General features: G+C 41.7%; 3 protein-coding genes across 6 annotated transcripts in view; 2 read left to right on the forward strand and 1 right to left on the reverse strand.

Moving 5' to 3' along the window:
• Positions 1–10,466, forward strand: hpdb (4-hydroxyphenylpyruvate dioxygenase b). Of its 2 annotated transcripts, none has more exons than XM_037098057.1 (15): positions 1–30; positions 5,220–5,303; positions 5,409–5,435; positions 5,892–5,954; positions 6,271–6,375; positions 6,642–6,684; positions 7,248–7,330; positions 7,467–7,556; positions 7,702–7,805; positions 7,918–7,995; positions 8,687–8,849; positions 8,934–9,005; positions 9,683–9,805; positions 9,987–10,103; positions 10,225–10,466. In XM_037098057.1, exons 2-15 carry the CDS (start codon positions 5,301–5,303, stop codon positions 10,333–10,335), a joined length of 1,182 nt encoding a protein of 393 aa, XP_036953952.1. In that variant the 5' UTR covers positions 1–30; positions 5,220–5,300; the 3' UTR covers positions 10,336–10,466. The 2 variants fall into 2 exon arrangements, with proteins under 2 accessions (XP_036953952.1, XP_036953951.1); XM_037098056.1 differs by lacking the exon at positions 1–30 and adding an exon at positions 2,785–2,912.
• The window catches only part of LOC119019453 (histone-lysine N-methyltransferase SETD1B-A-like), a 12,770-nt gene continuing 2,201 nt past the window's right edge, over positions 10,467–21,035 (reverse strand). For 2 of the 3 annotated variants that reach the window (XM_037098052.1, XM_037098053.1), the window contains exons 4-18: positions 20,721–20,991; positions 20,509–20,621; positions 19,363–20,379; positions 16,665–17,375; positions 16,449–16,565; positions 16,278–16,356; positions 15,972–16,174; positions 15,389–15,530; positions 14,879–15,289; positions 13,397–14,422; positions 13,012–13,178; positions 12,803–12,931; positions 11,931–12,050; positions 11,651–11,788; positions 10,467–11,505 (exon numbers count right to left, since the gene is read on the reverse strand). In XM_037098052.1, the coding sequence (XP_036953947.1) occupies positions 11,332–11,505; positions 11,651–11,788; positions 11,931–12,050; positions 12,803–12,931; positions 13,012–13,178; positions 13,397–14,422; positions 14,879–15,289; positions 15,389–15,530; positions 15,972–16,174; positions 16,278–16,356; positions 16,449–16,565; positions 16,665–17,375; positions 19,363–20,379; positions 20,509–20,621; positions 20,721–20,991 (4,818 nt within the window). In that variant the 3' untranslated portion in view covers positions 10,467–11,331. The remainder of the gene's footprint in view (positions 11,506–11,650; positions 11,789–11,930; positions 12,051–12,802; positions 12,932–13,011; positions 13,179–13,396; positions 14,423–14,878; positions 15,290–15,388; positions 15,531–15,971; positions 16,175–16,277; positions 16,357–16,448; positions 16,566–16,664; positions 17,376–19,362; positions 20,380–20,508; positions 20,622–20,720; positions 20,992–21,035) is intronic. The other variant, XM_037098055.1, reaches the window with a different exon arrangement.
• The window catches only part of LOC119019456 (rho-related GTP-binding protein RhoF-like), a 12,221-nt gene continuing 8,746 nt past the window's right edge, over positions 17,561–21,035 (forward strand). The window contains exons 1-3 of the mRNA XM_037098059.1: positions 17,561–17,807; positions 20,144–20,278; positions 20,938–21,005. The gene's annotated coding sequence lies outside the window, so the exon portion shown is untranslated. The remainder of the gene's footprint in view (positions 17,808–20,143; positions 20,279–20,937; positions 21,006–21,035) is intronic.

The raw sequence follows: 21,035 nt of genomic DNA on the forward strand, positions 1-21,035 counted from the left end.
GTTACTTCAAAATGGAGACCCTGTAGTCAGGTACTTTACACTGTCCTATCAAAATTTGGATGTTGATGACAAACTTTCCAGTCATTACTAATCAGTTCTGTACATCACTGCTTAAAAGTTTTAGGACACTGAGTAATGTCATTTATTCGTTTTGATCAGAAATGAATAGCAATCATTATTGTTGCTGGAAATTAGTGATTTGTAATGGAATATTAATATAGGGGCACTGAGGATTATTCTCAGCAGCCATGTTAAAAGGCTAATTGATTATTTTAAAAAAAAAAAAAACCTTGTGTAAACATGTCAGCACAGCTGAAAACTATTGTGCTGATTAAAGAAGCAATTAAATAGACCTTAATTAGAATATGTGAAGCATCAGCATTTGTACAAGTGCTCATGAAGCCAATCAAATCTGTGGGAGGTGCTTTAGAGAGCATGCAGTGACAGTTCCTCAGATAACATCAATAAAGTGAGAGCTCAGAAGTCTGCAACGCAGTATATGTTTCAATTAAACGAAAGTTTGTCATATTTAGGTAAAAATCATTATTTCTATTCAAACCGTTTCGATGTCTTAACTGTTCATTGTGGCAACCCATTTGATTGATTGAAACATGACATTTGAACTTTGAGCGATAGTGTGTATCTACTTTTCAAATAAAAAAACAGTTCAGCCATAATTTATGTTGCTCCACTGGAGCTACAAGAGTTACTTGGTTCTTAAACTGGCTCATCACTGTCTGCAAGGTGACACAGAGGTTTCATTCACCTGAGTGGGATCCTGTTGAATCCATTGAAGTGAACTGCTGCCATCTGTTGGTGAGCTTATAGAACCAAATACATTCAACCCGAATGTAAACTGGTTACAATGGGTTGAACAAATCAGCATTGCAATGTAATACATTAATTTAAAAGTGCACCACTCTGACTCTGCTGCATCATGCAGTCTGTAAAGAAACTAAAATGATCAAACACATTTAGTGACTAAAAAGTACAACATCTGACTCCACACAGTAAAGTGAAACACTAATTTAAAGTGCAAATGCTTCAAAATTGTACTTGAGTGTTTAGTTGCATGACTGCTTTTGAAACCTAAATTAATTATGTATTTCAGTTAATGATTCAACTGGATTTTATATTAAGCTACTGGTAGCACTTTATAATAACCATGATTAATAAATGGTACATGTGTTATCAATTAAACTTAATTAGATAATCATTTCACTTTTTAAAAACACTGAAATGCTTCATAAACCATTTAAGTCAATGTGAAACCTCTTTTCAAGCTCTCACAGAATTCTTTATTATTTTATCTTTATTATGCATAGATATATTTATGTATATATTGATAATTTCTACAGAAAGCAATGGCTGAGGGTGAGATAACATCACCTTCAGCAAGTCCTAAACTGGACAGCAGCACATACAGTTAAGATCATACAACAATCAGCCCGGTCGCACAACTAATCGACTTTTCCTTTATCTGCCAAGCTGAGTCAGTTTCCTGTTTGAGCTTTGGGCCGGACAGGTCTCTTGCGCTGCTGCAGTGGAGGGCAGGCAGGGGGGAGCAGAGGCTTGCGGCTCGGACACTGCTTACATCCCGGTGCGGTTAGAACTGGATCTCTCAGCACGAGTCGAGAGCTCTCACCCTTGGAGCAGCTCAGTGTCTCTGACTTGGCGCGTGGGCCAATGATGACAGGGGCACACGTCTTAGGGATGATAGTGGTCATGGTCCGGGTCAGGACTCTTCCTCTTCTGGGCGGCAGTGAGGAAGGCGCTGAAGGCTTCTGTTTCCTGTCTGGACCTCTGCTCTCCTGTTGCTGCTGTAGAATGTGGAGTTGCCTGCTGTTCATCTTACACTCAAAGTCTTTCAGAGCCTGCTCAGTGTAGGCCTGCATGTCTGCGCGCACCTGAGAAATCTGAACTTTAAATTCATCTCTTAAGGCCTTTTCACTTGCCTCAAGCCTTTCCTCAAAAATTGCACACAACTCCTCTTGCTTTAGATCCATCTCATCTTTGCTCTCATCAGCAGCTTCTTCCTTCCCCTCACCGTTCACATCCTCACCGTCAGGTTCTCCGTTCACCTGTGCAGTCTCCAGTTCCCTGACTCTTTGCACCAGCTCCAGTATGCTGTTCTTTGTGGCCTTCATGCTCACCTGTGATCTGATCTGGGAACGTACCTGTTGGAAAAGAGAATGCATCCTTGCCTGCTTCTCCTTCTCTGCAGCTTCTGAACTTTCCTCATCCAGATTGACAGGAGACGTCTGCCCTTCTGCTGCAGCGGCCTCCTCCTCCTCCTGCTGCTGCTGCTCCTGCTGGTGCTGGTCTTCACCATTCACCAGTATTTGTGGATTTAATTCAGATGTACTCATTTCTACGTCTTGTCTCGGCAGCTCTGTTGCTGTTCTGAACTGAGCTACTACGATCATGTGAAGGGTACTGGCGTGGGAAGGGCCTAATTGACTGTTTGTCCTCAGAGGGGCTGAGTACCACGGGGATTCAGGCCTGCAGTCTGGCGTAATGCAGCATGATGTACAAGATAATGTTGAGGAACAATGTAGGGAGACAACGGCGATGCAAAGTCAAAACCAATTAAATATACAATCCATCAGCATTCAGTGTTTTGAAGTAGATGACACCATTAATAGTCTGGAGGAAGACTGGTGAAGCAGCACTTGAGCATTAATGTAAGTGCACTCATGCCCATCCACAACAAGCAACCGCACCGTTAAATGGTGTTATTATTATTAAAGCCCACATGGTGTGTTCCTCTGTGTGCATGTGTGTAGTTGCCTGATCCCATGACAACAGTGAACCTCCTGGCAGCAAGGGTGAAAAACAAAGACCCTCTGGGACGGTGGCAGGGGGGAGCGCTGAGGGACGGGACTCGAGTTCTCATTAGCGAGGTGTTACTGGTAGGTAGAGCTGCGACTAGCAACGCTGCATCACTTCAATAATCAACATGTAATCTGTACAGGACTTGTGCATTAGGGACACTACACACGAAATTGGAGCAGTTTCAAAGTAAGGAGTGAGACTGAGTAATGAATCAATGACGAGGAGTGTCTGAATGACTCTGAATCAAGGACTAGTTACCAGAGATCAATAGATTAAAAATAAATTCTATCAATAAATCAACAGGTAATGATCATGAAATAAATATCTGTGAATCAACTTACTTATTGGTTTCTTCAGAAGTGGCTCACGATTATGAGTCAGCCACTGTGGAGCACAAAGCTACAAACAACTCACTAATTATCAGTGACTTTATCCCTCATTACTTTGTGTTTTCCTTGACTTATTTTGGCAGATGCTGAGACTTTTGTAAATGTGTGAATACACTTTCACTCATTAGGTTAGCAAGAGCCTTTCCACACCACTCCATGTTCTGTCAAGACTGAGGAAAATGGCCCAAATGCAGGAAATGAGACATAAAGACAAGAAGTAAAACAACATGACACATGGGGAGAGTGAAACATACCAAATAATACAAATATAACACAAAACAAATATAGTTCTCAGGTTTAACACTATTTCTCTCACTTTAAACTAGCCTACACTACTTTATATCACACTTGCACAATTATCTTTGTATCTGTGCATTAAGGAAGCTTCCTGGCTCTGTGTCTATTATAGAGGGCTGTTAATGTACAATAGATGTTTCTATGGTCCTGGTTTGTGTGTATCTCAGATAACAGTTTGTTCTGAGGGACTGTAAAGTTAAAGTGGTGAATGATCCGTTCTCATAGAAATCTCAACTCATTGTCTGTCTTAGGGGTCACAGATCAGTCAGTCGGTATGCTTGCATGCATGATCTAATCAGTATATGTAATGTGTCAGCCCTGTTCTGATGGAGTAATTCTTTGACTTGCAGCTGTGTCCACTGATGATTCCACTCAGTGATGGAATCCTTTTATTGGAGAATTCCTCTTGAGGCAATGAGAGTTTTTATTGGCTGCTGTTGTTGCCTTTAAGAGCAGTTTAATGCCATCAGTCTGCTCTTTACACTGAGGTGTACTTCTGTCGTACACAACTATTTCATTTTAATATCAGTGCCATGTTATGGTTATATCTCAGAGAAAACTGTAATTAACAGCCCAGGTACAACTTACTGCATGTGGCTGTAATACTTAAGCTAAAACTTGTAGTTGCAAATGAATCTGATGACCTCTACAATACACCTGCTTAAAGTTATAAAATCCACAAAGCTTTTCATACTTTCCTTTATTCGCTTAAGTCATGAAGAAATCAGGAAAAAAAAACATCTGCTTTAAGCTTTCTTTGCTCCCAACATCTGTAACCCTCCGCGACAAGAAAACATGTGTACATGAAGTTTTATGCATCATGGGTTTTATATGAATATTACTCATAAATGTATCTCATTTAACAACTTTGTTTTGCTTGATATTGTTTATAAGTTGATTACAGCTGCAAAATTTTCTATTGGGGTCAATAAAGTAAATCTTACTGTGTAGGTCTTAAAGTCACCAATGCAGTATTTGACCAAATGTACAGAGCTATATCAGTGTATTATAGTTAGATTAGACATAGTGCATAAATGACACCCTGACAGCTTCTCCAGCTGAAACCCATTAATTCGGCCTGTAAAGTCCTAAAAACACAGTTTTGGTAAGATGCACCAACTTTATATGTTACATCATTTTATTTTTCTTATACGTTATTTCATATTTATGAATGGTGTTACGCAATAGCTTTAAATAACCAGATGAATCTTCGATTCTGTAACTGGAGTAATGACAATCACTGGAAAACTTTTTGTAGAGGGGGATCGATGGGATGGAGGCATTTCAAGCTACACGAGGGTTCACTCAGCTCAGCCCCAGAGAGCCAATGAGAGTCCAGCGTTAGTGAGCCTCCTCTCGCCACTAAACACTAACACATGGACGACTTCTTCTGGGAGAAAGCAGCTGTAACCCTAAACCTGTGTGGACAAACTGCTTTTTTTCTATATGCCTTTGTAGAGAAACCTTTGGAATTGTTTATGTAGAATGCATTGTGAAGCAGGATCAGCAGTAATTCAGTGAATTAAGTGATGATGAGGTGGAATCAGACCTGGGATATGTGGTTGTTTTCCAAAGTCATCATTGTATAACAGCAAAACCACACCAAGCATCAATTCTCCTCCTCCGCCTCCTCATCCTCATCCTCCTCCTCCTCCTCCTCCTCCTCCTCCTCCTCCTCGCTGGTGGGTGTACATCTAGAAAACTTCCATCTCTGCTTTAGAATTCAGAGGTTCACTGGAGACTTCATTCTGACTGTCAGGTCAGGTCACCGGGAGCAACATGGTGAGTTACCATTCACTGTTGATTGATTTTAGATGGCTTCTTCTGTTAGAGACGTTGTGTTTACACATAAATAACTTTTGCCAATGATGTGCTTTTGTGTTTTAGACAACATACACAGACAAAGGTCAAAAGGTAGGTGACATTATCACATGTGTTGTACTGACCTGAGGCTACACTGCAAAAAGTCTTGTTATATTCTTAAATTGATCATGTTTTATACCTAAATTATGCCTTGAAATTATCCAGTGTTCTGGTAACTAACATCATCAGGGCAATAAACTGGTTTCCAGCAACTGCATTATCATGCTGATCTACTTTTGAGTAATAAGTAATCAAAGGGCAGATTTTTTTCCTGTTCTTTGGCCTTTTATTTTTTTCATTGTGCTAAGATGAAGAATGCAAAACTTTTAATTAAGAATAATTTGTAAACATTCAATGTATCTCACTCGTTACTGTTATGAGGCAAGTCTGATCTCAAGAAATGTGATCTTAAAACAGCATTTTCAGCTTGTGAATGTGTGTTTGTGATAACCATGATAGAAAGCTTCAGATTAAATCTCATTAATCCTTGTTTGCTCTGGTCTTTAGCACGAGCAGGGCAGGTTCCTCTGCTTTGATCACTTGACATTCTGGGTTGGAAATGCAAAACAGGTAAGTTAACTGATAAACTGCTCCAATTTCTGGGACACATTTATTTTTTCTGACCAGCTATTCTCGCAGATGGATGGCAAGCGTGCAAACACAGCGAGGCTATTGGCTCTTGAGAGGGGTGGAGGGGGCACAGCATGTAAAGCACAGATCACATATTCATGTTCACACTGCACAGACTGAGTCAGGCCTCAGCAGGCACCAGCAGAGGGCGCTATCAGAACATTGAAGGCAAACCTGTTGTGCTCATGGTCCATTTCACTCCACTGTAACATGTAGTAGGAGGCTTTTCAGTGACTAAAATCTTTGTCTTCAACAGGCTGCATCATATTACTGTAACAAGCTGGGATTTGAGCCTTTGGCCTATCAGGGTTTGGAGACAGGCATCAGAGATGTCGTGTCCCATGCTGTCAGGCAAGGAAAGGTGAGCCTGGAAGTACAGCACACATCACACAGTGAGAAAATCAGTGCCTGATAACATTTGAAAACAAAAATCATTTAGTGCAATGAAACAAAACTGACAAACCTTTTTTTTTGTAAATATTCTTTGTACAACTACTTAATCACATGTGTTTTTTAATATAGATTGTAACACTATCTTTGAATAATTAACTACATTGGGCTCAAGTGGTCACTTTGTAGAGTAAATCAACTGTTTTCATTTCATTGTTTTCACTTTGCATTTCACAGATCATTTATGTGTTTTCATCCGCCCTCAACCCTGGAAACAAAGGTACAGCACTGATCATCAGCTGTTTTGTAATATCTCAGCTGTACTTGGATTTCATGAATAACTTGACTGGCTTTCACAGGGAAAATCAATTTCCATGAATATAATGCTCATTACTTTCACTTCTTCACATATTTTTTGACCGGTCGCTGACTTGTTCTCGATTGTACATGCAGTGGATTGTAACTAAGTACATTTACTAAGTGCTGTGCTTGAGTATGTTTTTGAGGTTCTTGTACTTTATATTTACATTAGCTGTTACTTTCTACTTCTACTCCACTACACTTTAAAAGCAATTTGACTTTTTATCCTACTACATTTATTTGATAACTAAAATTCTAAGACTAGTTACTTTGCCATATACACATGTAAATATATGTATTTTCACTTTTACTCATATTTTTGATTGTTATGTACATGTATGATTTTATCACTATCATTTAGAGTCTTTCTGATATTCATAAAATGACTTAACTCCCTGGAGGGGTACAGTTAGTTGATTTTTGAGTCTCAGTCAGTATTTGACACTTTGCATGAGTCTCACTGAGGTTGTCCTCTTTTCGCAGAGATGGGAGAACATTTAGTCAAACATGGTGATGGAGTGAAGGACATCGCATTTACTGTGCAGGACTGTGACTTCCTCGTGCAGGTAAATACTTCGGCTTTTAATTTAAAGGTGCATTCTCAGCTATTTTGAACACAATAGGTTTGAGGTTATATTTAAATGCTGTTAATGAAAACTATGACACTATTTCAACCATGTAAACTCATCATATATCCCTCAGAAAGCCAGGGAGCGGGGTGCAGTTATTGTAAAGGAGCCCTACACCCTGGAGGACAAGTTTGGTAAAGTCAGGCTGGCTGTGCTTCAAACGGTAAGAGAAGACACACACCGAGCATTTTAAACACTATTTTGATACTGCACATTATGTTAAAGGATCATTATTATGTTAAATAAGTTGAAAATGTCCTCAAAAGAAGAAAAGACACATTTGTGGACATGCGTGTGTTTTGCTGCAGTATGGTGACACCACACACACGTTTGTGGAGAGGTCAGGTTACAGCGGGTTGTTCCTGCCAGGCTTCCATCCCCCTCTGTTCAAGGACCCTTTATTAGCCAAACTGTGAGTTCATATAAGTTATTGTAATGTTTAGAAGGTGATGAAGTCAGACTGACAGTATAGGTATTTTTTTTTGTTTGTATTTTCACGTTGTTGCTTCTATTTGTCCACGCAGACCAAGTGGAAAACTCAACTTCATTGATCATGTTGTTGGAAACCAACCGGATGATGAGATGGTTCCAGTGGTGGACTGGTAATGGGCTAATCTACTTCTTTGTAACACACTTTGAAAGCAACACACAAGTCAAAGGGGTGGATGAGAGAAGGAGTTAAATGGTGTCTGATTCTTGTGTAACTCTGGCACGAGTCAAGGATCACCATGACTTTACATTTTCTTAAGTGGGACTCCAGAAGTTCTCCACATCTGGACTTTGTTTTCTCCCCATCACAAAGGCATGTAAAGGCGGGGCAAAGGCAGCTCTCTAAATGAGCAAGCTCATTGGTTGATCCAGGAAAGAGGTGCATAACACAGGGTGGAGGTTTTAAGATGTGAGGGACTTCATGGAGCCGGGTCATAACTCAAAAATCCCTCATGCATGTTTAACAGGCTGCAGTTCTCCGGTTGAGATTATGAGACAATAGCAGCATCATGTCTGGCCTTTAAATGCAACTTTTTCTGGTTATGCACCAGTTAGTAAAATTGCAAACACTAAACATTCAGGATGGTTTAAAGGGACAGTTCACCCAAACATCAAAAATGCATAATTTCCCTCTTAGCTAGTGCTGTTTAACCATCTAGACTGTTCTGGTATAAGTTGCTGAGTTTTGGCGATATTAACCATAGGACTATCTCATATACAATAAAAACTAGATCGATATAGGTGAATAATACTTTGGTTCAACCCCTCATATGTCTTATGGGTCTCTGGTTCATGATCTTACAGGTATCAAAGAAACCTTCTCTTTCACCGCTTCTGGTCAGTGGATGACAAGCAGCTGCAGACAGAGTTCAGCGCCCTGCGCTCCATCGTTGTGGCAAACTACGAGGAGACGGTGAAGATGCCCATCAACGAGCCTGCCATGGGCAAGAGAAAGTCTCAGATCCAGGCATGTTTTTATTTCATATCATTATATTAATTGTACAATACTGGTTCAATCGCAGGCGTCATTTACGGACATTTTCACTTACAGGAGTATGTGGAATACTATGGAGGTCCAGGAGTGCAGCATATAGCCATGAACACATCAGATATCATCAGCGCAGTAAGTAAAGGGCTCCTGACCCCCAGTCCTGGTCCAATACTCAGCAGACACAATGTGTGTGACGTGCACACCTGAAGCTGCCTGTGCACAGACACTGAGAATGGACTTTACGGTGGCATAGTAAACATCTTGTCTCATGCAGTATTTATTTAATGAAAAAAAAAAGTGCCATTTGAGGGATTTGAATTTTGAAGTTTATCTGTCCCTAGAAAAACCAGGTCATACACATTATAGCAATTTCTGTGTATGCCTTAATACATGTCTTCCACATATCTGGGAATATCTGGATATGGGTTTTCAGTCATTTATGTGGAAAAAAAAAAAGAGACCATGTTAAAGACCTGATGACAAGCTTTCTTCACAGAGCCTTCACTCCTCTCAACATGCTTGACCTGGATTAGAAAGGTTTGCAGTTAAAGCAACCAAAGAGTAAATAGAAAAATGACTAAGCTTAAACACGTAGTTTGTCAAAAAAAGAAGCCTATAAAATATGAATGATTGTTTAAAAAAATAAAAAGAGACAATAATATGCTATACAGGTGGAACTGGAAAAGGTTCCCTAAAAACATAATAAACACACACTGATTCACAGGAAATAATCTGCTCATAATCAATCCAAATCGCATTGACTATAAAATATCCATGACATAATGCTCTGATGAATCCTTTATTTGCAGATTCGTAACCTGAAGGAGCGTGGGATGGAGTTTATGTCTGTGCCGGACACCTACTACAACCAGCTGAGGGAGAATTTGAAACACTCAAAGGTCAAAATCTCAGAGGACCTGGATGTCCTGCAGGTCAGAACTAACATCAGATATGAACTAATTTGGAGGACTGGCATGGTCCGAACCTCTTGTTTGGACAAAGGAATTATTATGTGTGTGTGTGTGTGTGTGTGGGGGTGGGTGTAGATAGATAGAGAACCACATAGAGAAGTTCATGGCGATGGACCAATGTTATATTGTGATCTTACTCCAGGAGCTGAAGATCTTGGTGGACCACGACGACAATGGCTATTTACTTCAGATCTTCACCAAGCCAGTTCAGGATCGCCCCACTGTGTTCTTGGAGGTCATTCAGAGACATAACCACCAGGTGAGGGCGCCACTCACAACTTTTACAGCACATTAATCTGTGCGTCAATATGATTACATCTGTGGAAATAGTTTTTTGTTCGCTAGAAACTTTAAAAATTGTTGTTGTTTTTTTTGCACAGGGCTTCGGTGCAGGGAACTTCAAGTCTCTTTTTGAAGCCATTGAGGCAGACCAGCATGCAAGAGGGAATCTGACTATCCTGACACCAAATGGAGTGTCAAAGGACATGTGATCCTTGTACCAATAATACTAATAATAATATCATTATTCTCTAAAGAGATGCTGTTGGTTTAGAATTCAGAGCTGCATCAATGCTCTGATATTGTGAGATACAAAATAAAAAAATCACAAACCATGTTTATTAAAGCTTATTTCACTTGCATGTTTTATTACAATGTACATTTATTTTATACATATGTGTTGATAAGCAGTTCATTATGGTCAAGGCGTTTGTATCAAGAAGAGTACATCCACACTACAATTTGTAAACCTGGAGCCTATGTTTTCACTTCAGTCAAACTCAACAGAAAAACCCACCAAAACTCTGGCTAAACAAAAAAAAAAATTTTACTCTCAAACTATACGATTTATTTCTGTAGAATTTGTTTCAACAATGTTATCAAACACTCAAAATAACAATCTGTTTGTGAACATACTTTGTACTGCTGGAAAAGTTTTAATGTATTAGTCATTCAGACACCAAAATATGTAAACATAGGGCCCAGGTTTAAAAATGCAGATTCCCCTTAAACATTCATAATTCAACACTTGTTTTTTCCAAAGTGTCAACAAGGAAACCAGTATCATACATACAAGCTTGACTCAAGCAAAAAACTCAATTTCAAGCTCTCATAAATGAAAACATTTAACTGTACACTTTTGTTATCATTTTGATGAGAGGCCAGCAGATATTTCATTGTAACATAATGTTCATGTGGGAACAGACAACTGCAATGTGTGATGTAAGGTAAAGTACAACCAAATGTCACCTCGTGCTGTAATTTCATGCCAAACCTCCACTGATGAAGTAAAGTTTCAAGTGCTTGGTCCATTTTTGCAAATCTTTACTCACTGAGCAGCACCACCAACTGTCTGTAGTGAGCTCATCTCTGGTCTCCACACAGTTACTGACTAGTAGTAAAATAGCTTTTTTGACTCATATTGACAGATATGTACAGTACCTGAGGCAAATGTAGCGACTGACACAATCAGGACACTTCATTATACATCAGTTCAAGGAGCCGCGGCAGCCATCTGCTCCACACAAACAAGGAATCTTTGTCTCCTCAATGGGAAACTTGTAGTCATACGTGATCTCTTCATTGATGCCGATCGGCTGCCGGGAGTATATCACGATCTTCTTCTGAGACTCCACAGTGATGATCTTTGCATAGCAGTTAGGCTGCAAGACAAGGAAACCCACAAATGTAAACTTTGTAAATGCATTTTGCGCAAGCCATCATATTAAACAAATCAGACTGAATTGTAATTTTTATGTGAACTGTTCCTTTAAACTTCAACACCACCAGCTACCAGGTCTTACTCACGTTGCAGCTGTGGTTGATGAATCTGGCTAAGTTCCCATGTTTAGTAGCGTCGATGATGGTGTCCTGATCAATCCGGAACAAGTAGCTGCTCCCGATGCCCTCGTCCTCGTATCTCTGCTCCCTCATGTCAGCGATGACCTAAGGAGACAGAAAAATAGATTCTGTTGTTTATCACTATCACACTACTCACTCTCCTGGAAAACACCCAGAACAACCACAGAGTCCCACTGGGCCGGTTCAGGGGAAACAAACAATGCTTGAGAGCACATGTTCGCCTTACCTGTCGGATGATTTGGCCCACATACTCAATCACCATCTCATCTGCTGCTATTGGCTCCATTGCAAACAGGCCCCACTCGTGGATGTGACTTCGGCTGAAACGGATCCTCTTCTTTCGGAACTGAATTAACAAGATAGGAAAAGTGTTTAGTGACGTGGCAGTTATCCTTTCAAGTAATCATTTGATTACTGTGCTCTACTTGTTTGTAGAAAACTGACCATAGCAAAGTCTGTGCATCTGGACAGACACATTGCTGTTTGTCTCATAGTCTCAAACATAGCCTTTTCTGTGTTTACAGACTACATTCTAATGCATAGTAGAAGAGGTAATTTCATTAGCAGTTATATTAAAAAACCTAAATTTAATAGCTATATACTAATTTGCCTAAATACAAATATACATAGAAATATATGATTTTCTATAAACTCCAGCTTGCTCCTAATTTCTTTCCTGGTGTCTGTTCTTGCCACCTTACTGAGATCTTGTCCACACGTATGTGGATTTTTTGCAAAATGGATCAAAAAAATAATGCCGTGCCAGCAGGTGGCAGTTCCTGTCAGTGATGCAGAGAAGAACATTTCCCTTATCAGCCTAGCAGTACATGAACAGGCCGATATTCACTCATGTCCTGCCACACTGACTGGTTCCATCCACCAGGCCTTTACATGTGGGTTACCTCACCCTAGTTGGTGCTATTTATATGTTTGTTCATTTAAGTGTCTGAGAGCTGGACTTTTCGGTGCTGACTGTGTTGTTGCAGTGTTTTCTTCTTTAATATGTGGTTTACGAATTTGACATGCTAAAAAATTCATATCAAATTGTTTGCACTTCTTCAAAGTGAGTGTATGTATCTTAAGGAATATGCTCCTTACCTTCAGCTGGTTGAACTTGACCAGGTCACTATCGCAACTGAAAGATGACAGCAGGCGACGCTGTTCAGACCTGAAGTCAGATCCAGACCGCAGGGAGGTCAGTGGCTGGATGGGGATACAAGTTCCCTGCTGAAATACACGTCAATATCAGGCACTGAATGAAATAAACTGTGCCGTTAAATCATCGCAACATCACCCCTCTTTCGTACCTGAGTGCTTGTAGATGGAAGCTCCGCGGTCAGCTTCATGCTGTTGAGGTATCTCAGTTTATCTTTCCTGCTGATTTTGTAGAAACCTTCACTGCGAGCAGAGCCAGTCCTGTGCTGTGGCTGCCAGGATTTGTGTTCATCATTATTCTCTGTGAGGACTTTAGTCAGTGAGCAGCAGTCAAGGATGTCAAGCACAGAATATGATGTACAGCTGCATGTATCTATAAGGTTACTGATTTATCTGAATTATTTGTTGATGTACATGTTGTGGAATTAATCTTTGCCATCTGTGTATGAATCAATACAACTTTTACCTGCTGGTTATCCAAAAAAATGTGGTTACATCTAATTTAGTTTTAACATCAAACTTTGATTAAAAGGATATGAGGGTGAGGTGTCCACATGGTGTCACTGATCCACCCACAGCCATTATCCTGCTCCTGCAGCCGGTCATAAGTACACTGCAGCAGCCTTGCATCTTCTTCATCCAGTCCCTCTTTCCAGACTCTGTGAAGTATCCTCCTCTCCTCACAGCGTGAACGCCGCCATCTGTGAGGATGACCATGAGAGGAGAGAGACCCAGTAATTCTTTTCAGGGTCCTCTGTCGTTGATGGACTCTCCATCTTCTCTTTAGCCTCCTCAGCCGTTTTCTCCTCAATGAGGATTTCTCTGTCTCGCTCCTATTCTCTTCATCCAGGAGCCCTGGCATATTCTCCAGTCCCTGCAAGGGCTTCATTCTTACACCTGAACTGGTCCACATGCCCATCCCATCAGCAGAGTCAGATGAAGACTCGGAGAGGCTGCACAGAGAGATGGAGGATCCTCTGAAAGAGTCACTTAACAGGGGCTGAGAGGAGCTCAACATCTGTGTTTTCCTCCTGTGGAAGATGGCCCTGCGGGGGAGGATAATGTCTCTTCCAGGAGTCTTTGGGGCTGTGATATATGGATTGCTAGACAGGTATGGCACAGGAGGTGGGCTGCAAACAGTTGGGCACATAATTGTGCTACCCTCTGGCATGGTCGTCTCTCTGCCTGGTGTTGCTGGAACCCTCCCACAACTGTACTGAGCCCACCCACTTCTGTCCTCTTTACCGGGAGTTTTGGGCCTCTCCTGGTATGATGAGGGACCAGAGGGAGCTAGAACGAGCTCAGTGTTTGCCGGAGAGAGGGAGAGGACTTCGTCAGCCGAATCCTCACTTCCCAGTTCAACCACTATGTCCTTGCCAGGTGTTTGAGGTCGTTCCACCTCCTCCTCAGCTGGGGATGTTGGTTTGCTTCTTATTATCAGGTCGGGGTCACTGTCCTCCAAGCAGCCAGTCGGAGTCAGAGGCTGCAGGTTTTCTATGTCCTCCGGTGACTCAACAGCCCAATTAGGGCTCTCCATCTCTACATCAAGGTCAAGCTCCACTGCTATACGGAGAAATAACAAGAAATCATTGAAATGATATTTTCATCATTCTGTCAATGCCTTTGGTGCATTTTCCAGACAGGACTATTTCAACAACGATGCGAGATCATCATTACATTTTGTACTGAAATGTACTGTCCCAAAGAAGAAGACGTCAGAGTGAAACATATGAACAACTGTTCAAATTCTGTATACAAAGTCTTTAAAAGGATAGATTCTACCAACTTTTACCGTTCCCTGACTCCTCTTGTAGCCCCATCAGCAGTTTTCACATATTCAGTAAATATTTCAGAATATAGCTGTGGATTAATACTTCATATTTATGTTGTAAAATGTCTGTGAATGATTTTATTGTTGATTCGATCCCCATTAGGAAGCAAAAATTTGGGAAATCTAACGTTATTGGCACTATCCTAGCTATTTCAACTGATTGCAATACATTATGCTGGACATATAACCTGGAGGTCCGATAGGTGACAGGAGATGGTCCTGTGGTTCCCTGCTTTCGAGCTCCATGATGGTATCCATGTCACAGGCAGCTTGTTGACAGGATGTATACTGGTTCGCCTCGGTTTCCTCCCTCTGAGAAGGATCTGACCAGTCCTGCAGGCTCAGCTCCAGCTGAGCACCCGGGGTTAGTGGAGCTGAAGGGGTGATGGGGGGCTCGAGCTCCATCGACTCTTCATCTGAGGATATGACTATACATTCTAAACTCCTGGCATCCTCACCATCCTCTTCCATGTCTTCATCTTCAGGACTGAGGTCAGGGTGCAATGAGTCCTCAAAGCTCTCTGAGGCAAACGAGTCAGACGAGTCAAAATCTGACGAATACTCGCTTTCCTCCGAGGAGCTGCTCTCTGAAAACGTCTCTATAAAAGGGGAAAGAAATGAATATTAGTTAGTTTAGTGATTATTCATTAGTATTGAGCATTGGGTTGGGGTTGTACCTATGTGATATTCTAACATACCACTATCTGAGCTCTGTGCTCCATCACTAGTTTGGAAGATGGCAGCATCTTCATCCTCAGCATGTTTATGTGCACGTTCTTCCTCATGAGGATTATCACCATCATCACCATCATCATCATCATCATCATCATCTCTGTCACACTAATGAGAACACCAGTTACATTATATAGTCTTAATAATTTCATATTTTAACATAAAAACATTTTATCATACCAACCATTTGTATATAGTTACTTGTTAGGGATGCATTACCTGTTTAATCACCAGCTTCTAAAAGCTAATACCTGGTAAAAGATAATCGATATACATTCACATAAAGACCCTAAGAGGTCTTAAGTCCACGTCTTGACAGGTCAGAGCTGTTTTGGCTGCACAAGGGGAACCTTCACAACATTAGGCAGGTGGTCATAATGCTATGCCCGATCGGTGTAAATATCCCATTGTTAGGCTGATATACACCGTTTTGTGTACCCCTTTATACTGCATATGCATAGATTTCCATTAAAAACTGTAACAAAGTCATACTAACTAACTAAAATGCAACCTTTTCTCTTAATATCACTTTTAAAAAAATGAATTTACCAGAATTTCAGGAGCTTCCTTCACTGGCACAGTCGCCTCTACTTTATCTGATACTGTTTCTTCAACTTGAAGTGTGTTATCTTTCTCTATCCTTTCGTCATGATCGTCATCGTCATCATCACTTTCAAGCGCATGAGGTCTTGCATGTCTGCGTTTGGCTCTCTCAGCTGCAGGTCTAAATAAGTCATCCCCCTGTTTTACATCTAAAACCACAAAGAACGAGAAAAACACAGCCAGTCAACAGTCTGGATTACACTGCTGAGTTAATTTAAAGTAAATGAGGACTGACTGTATTGGGGCACTGACCAGCACTTTCATGTGTAGAACATGACACGTTTTCTATCTCTTCTGATGTTGCAGGATCATCGGCTCTTTTCCTTTTTACCTGTATGACAAGGATATTTCACTTTACAATCATGTTTCACTCAGACGACAAATGCAGTTTGTTTTAAATGAAAGGTGAGCAAAGTAATTTACCTTGAAAGACGGCAGTGGAGGCTTTTTGCCCTGACCATTGATGCAAGTGAGGGGATTTATTTGTTTGTTCCTCTCTCCCACACTTGTGGGTCCACTTTTCAAAGGAGGAACTTGGATCTTATGAAAAAAAACATGAAAAGTAATGAACCTACTGGCTCCAAAGCCACTGATGGATTTTTCCTACACATAAAATAATAAAGAATGTAAAGATATTACCTTCGTTTTCTTCTCTTGACAGTCCCACCAGTCCTCAAATGACTTGAAAGCGATCCCTTCAATCATTCTACGTGTGATGTCCTTCTTAATGATTGACTTCAGTTCGTCCACAACGACTTCTAAAACTTTTTCTACTGTCAGCTTATGAGGGTTCTCCCTCACGAGAGGGTAGCCTGGTGGTGGCACAAAGGGGTTAAACCTGGGAAAAGGTGGAGTGGGCCAGGGTGGCTGAGGGAAGGGTAAAGGTGCAATGCACTGCCTTGGAGGATTCCCCTTGTCAGAATGGCCTGCAGGCTGCATGGCTGAGGGGTACACAGGAGGTGGAACACCCGGCGGCACAATCAAAGGTGGAGGTGGTCTGAGAAAGGTTGGAGGGGGAGGAATAGAAGGAGCTGGTGGAATTCGGGGAGGAGGAATGGGGATGCCAGGAGGTGGGATCCAGCCTGGCGGTGGGATGGGGATGGTGCCATTGGGCAGGCGAGGTGGGACAGGTGGAATAGACGGATGAAAGCGAGGCATGGGGAACGGGAAAGGGGCGACTGGTGGGTGGGAGCATCCAGGCCTGATGGCAGGAGGAGCTTTGGAGGGAAGATGAGAAGTAAAGGATGGAGGCTGGGGATGAGGATGAGAGGAGATCTCCTCTGTGGGTGTCAGAGCTCTGGATGCTCTGTTACTTGAGTGGTCCTTATCCTCATCCGCTGCATGATGTTCCTGCGTAAGACAGAAAAAGTCATAATGAATTATCAGGGCTGGCTACTTGCATAAACAATCTGCGTGGTTATTTAGGGCCACAACTAATAAGATGGGCTCACTCCCAGCACCCTGTACAGTGTCAACTTGACTTGCTCACTTAAAGAACTTAGGGTGTAGCCATGGTAACGAAGCAGCACATGACTCCTCTCCCTCCATTTACTTTGAGTCACTTCTGCAAAAAGGATATTGGAAAGCATGAAAGTCGAAACTGACTATCTAGTTGTTCTGTTGAATTTAGAAGAACACGGCCACAGTTATTTTGAATCTGGAAGCTGGCTAGTAATAATGAACTCATTCATTTTATTGGAAGACTAACTTCAGTTTTCTTACGACATTGAAGTTGTGTTTTGATTTGGAAAGCATTGAACTCACCACAGTTACTTTGAACTGGTAAGCAGCATTATTAATTGTGTGCAACTGTCTTAACATAAGTAAGATTGCAGGCTTCGTGTTAGCTTTGCTTGTTAACTAGCTTTGTTTTTTTTAAATATCACATTTGGCTTGATTTATTATCTAAAAAAAAAAAAACTGTTTCAGGTTAACCATTTGCTTTACAGCCATTTCAAATCTGAATTTATCATAGGTCTTGTGAAAATGTGACCACATCGGCTGGCTCAAAATCATACTTACAGGAACTTGAACAATCAAATTAGGTGATTATAGAAAGTTATGTGATTGTCTTTGTAGCATGGCCTCTTAACTTCTTCTGAGTGATTCGGACTGATATTGACTGATGACTTTTCTGGACCCATTTCAATAGGGCTTGTTTGATACACTCACTAGACTCAGCCACAAACAAGAGCTCAGCACTGAACTGAAAGAGCACATTACTGATTTATACAAGTCACAACTTGGAGCCATTTCAAAGCAATTACAGATCCCAAGATCAGCTGTGTGCACAACTGGTTGTAAGTTTAAAGCGCATGGCACAGTTGCGTCACTGCCACTAGCAGGAAGAATGCGCGAACTAAACTCCATATTCTTCAGTATAACCTTAAATCCTCAGCCAGAAGATTGGGTCTTGGGTGCAGTTGGGTGTTCCAACAGGACAACGATCCCAAACACACATGGGTGTGTTCCTTTACACACATACAGTGGTAAGGAACAGCTAACTCAGGCTTTAAGTGAGGTTTTAGATTGGCCTTCCAAAAGTCCTGACTTGAACCCCATTGAGAACATGTGGACTGTGCTGAGGAAGCAAGTTTGTACCAGGAAGTCAAAAAATTCACTTGAACTTCACTGATTGTGTCGGGGGGGTTGTTAACATTGCCAGAAGCTTGAGGATGGCTTTCAAAAGCCCCTAGTTGAGGTGAAAATGGCCAAGGGACATTTGACCAAGTATAACAACTACTGTCTGTTTGTGACCCTGTAGATTTGGTCACACTTTCAACAGACCTACAATGAATTCATTATTGAACCAAGCTTCATGTACATGCATTGTGACAAAGTAGTATGTGTTCCACTCATTCCATCACAAAAAAATGAGAGCTGTAAAAATCATTGGAACTGAAGACTGCCATGAAATACATTACAAGTGTATGTAAACTTTTGACCACAGCTGTAGATAGTGGGCTTGGATCTGGGGGGGAGAGTGTAAGGTGGTTTGTAGGGTTTTTTTTCTTTCTGTTATTATGAGGTTTATTTTTTGTTTTTTGTTTTTTGGCAAGCATATTGCACTGAAAGCTATGTTAAACTGTTTTGTTTTTTGACGGACACATTTGAAAATATATATTTTTGCAAATTTGGATAAAATTGCATTTGTTGTGTGGTAATAAATAGGCAAGGAAGATATAGAAAACATAGCTACATCAACAGCTGGCATGACTGCTGCTGAGGGAAATACAGTAAGCAATATGGGAGTGTTTTAGGGCAACAAACACAATCTTCTATAAATGCTACTACTTTAATTGACATCATGAGGCTTGAGGAGAGTTTGAGGAATTACCTTTAGATGTGACGATGACTGGATCCTTTCTGCATCCTGAGCTCTCCCTTCAAAATGTGTCAAATCAGAGTGATCAGGGGACTGGCAGTTTCTTGTAAGAAAGGAAACTGCTCGAATAGTTTCATCCTCTTCATTTTCAAAGAGCACCAGATCATTATTACAGCGCTGGCGGCCGGTTGTGAAGGACACACAAGAAGCCGGAGAGCAAACAAGTGAGTCATCTGAGAGAGGGGAGGTATTCGCTGAGCAGGGTGAAGTTGGGCTGTCCTGAGAGTGCACATCAGCCTCCACAGTCTCTCCACCAAAGTATGAGGGGTCAGCACTCTGTCTGTTTATGAGCAAACTTTCGATGCGCGAGTCCAAACTCTCTCCCTCCGGCCGGGGGCTGCTGGAGGAGCAGTTGACAGCAGGTGAAGATAACTCGGTTATGCACGCACGGTCGTAAGGTGGGGAGGGCGCTGCTGTCTGCCGGTCGGCTGTGAAATTAATGCTCAGGATGCTGAGAGAGCTCAGATGCAAAGCCTTGGGGGTGGACTCCTGACACGGGGAGGCAAGGTTAAAGGAAGGTTCTGTGTTATTGTCAGTAGAGGATTGTGCATTGTGACGCCAGAGCGCAAGCTGCTGGCTGCTTGTTTGTATTTGAGCAGAGAGGGGGTGTGGCGTCTGTGGTTGGCCATGCTTCAAAAATAAACTGACATCTGAGACTTCCCCGGATCCCCTGTGATGCCTCGCGGGTTTGCGATGGCAGAGCTCTCGTCTTAAAGGTTTATGAACACTATAGGCGGAGGGCTCCCCCTGGAGGACCGGCGTCGCCTGAAGACTGGAGTAGCAAGAGTCCTGGGAGAGAGGAGTGGCAGACAAGCAAGGAGTGCGGGGGGTTCCCTGAGAACGTGGTGTGAGCCCAAAGCTGCAAGGTGTATCCTGCCAAATACTGGAGTAGGCTGTGTCCAGAGAGAGGGGTGTGGAGATGCTGGTGGGGCTGGAGACACTTGCCTGTCGCTGTGTGGCTGCATTGCCCTGTAACAGACAGATTAACACAGAGAAACATGACAACCACTGTAAAATATTATCCTTCAAAACAGCTGGTTTATGAACATTTAATGTCTGATTAAGTCAAACGGTTATAATCAGCTTTGAATGTTTTACCATTAAACTGTCGATCAGGCTTTGAAGGGCTTGCTCATTGCTGCCCACTGGTAGCGTCCAAGGAGTGTAAAGACCACGTAAGAGAAGCTGGAGGTATCGCGCCCTGTTTTCACCTGAGGCAGGTCCCACATGCAATTCAGTTAATCAACAAAATCAACAAGAGAAAATTTAAACTTTCAATACATATATCAGCGCGAGAACTTTATTTTTACCTTTAGGATCGACTTCCACATGAATAATGTTTCCCATTACTGAGGTCTGATGGAGATGTTGGACAGCGTCTTTTGCGGCCCTCACTGTGTCGAAGATAACCTTCGCGATCCCTAAATGCTTCTTGTTCTTGGGATTGTAAAATATTTCCACTTCTTCAATGTTTCCATAAATTTTACACATGTTAGTCAGGAACGACTCCCTGACATTGTCATTCAGCCTGGAAAATGTCACTTCTTTGGGAGGAACAGGACCAACATACCACTCATCAACCTGAAAGGACACAGGTAAACAGCAACCATTATTATCATTACTGT

Source organism: Acanthopagrus latus, chromosome 5 (assembly GCF_904848185.1).
Source record: "Acanthopagrus latus isolate v.2019 chromosome 5, fAcaLat1.1, whole genome shotgun sequence".
Classification (NCBI taxonomy): Eukaryota; Metazoa; Chordata; class Actinopteri; order Spariformes; family Sparidae; genus Acanthopagrus; species Acanthopagrus latus.

Excerpts from the sequence above, each read along its gene's own strand:
- hpdb (XM_037098057.1), top strand. Across the intron at positions 9,006-9,682 it reads CATCAGATATCATCAGCGCA|ATTCGTAACCTGAAGGAGCG; the intron begins GTAAGTAAAGGG and ends CTTTATTTGCAG. Across the intron at positions 10,104-10,224 it reads TTCAGAGACATAACCACCAG|GGCTTCGGTGCAGGGAACTT; the intron begins GTGAGGGCGCCA and ends TTTTTTGCACAG.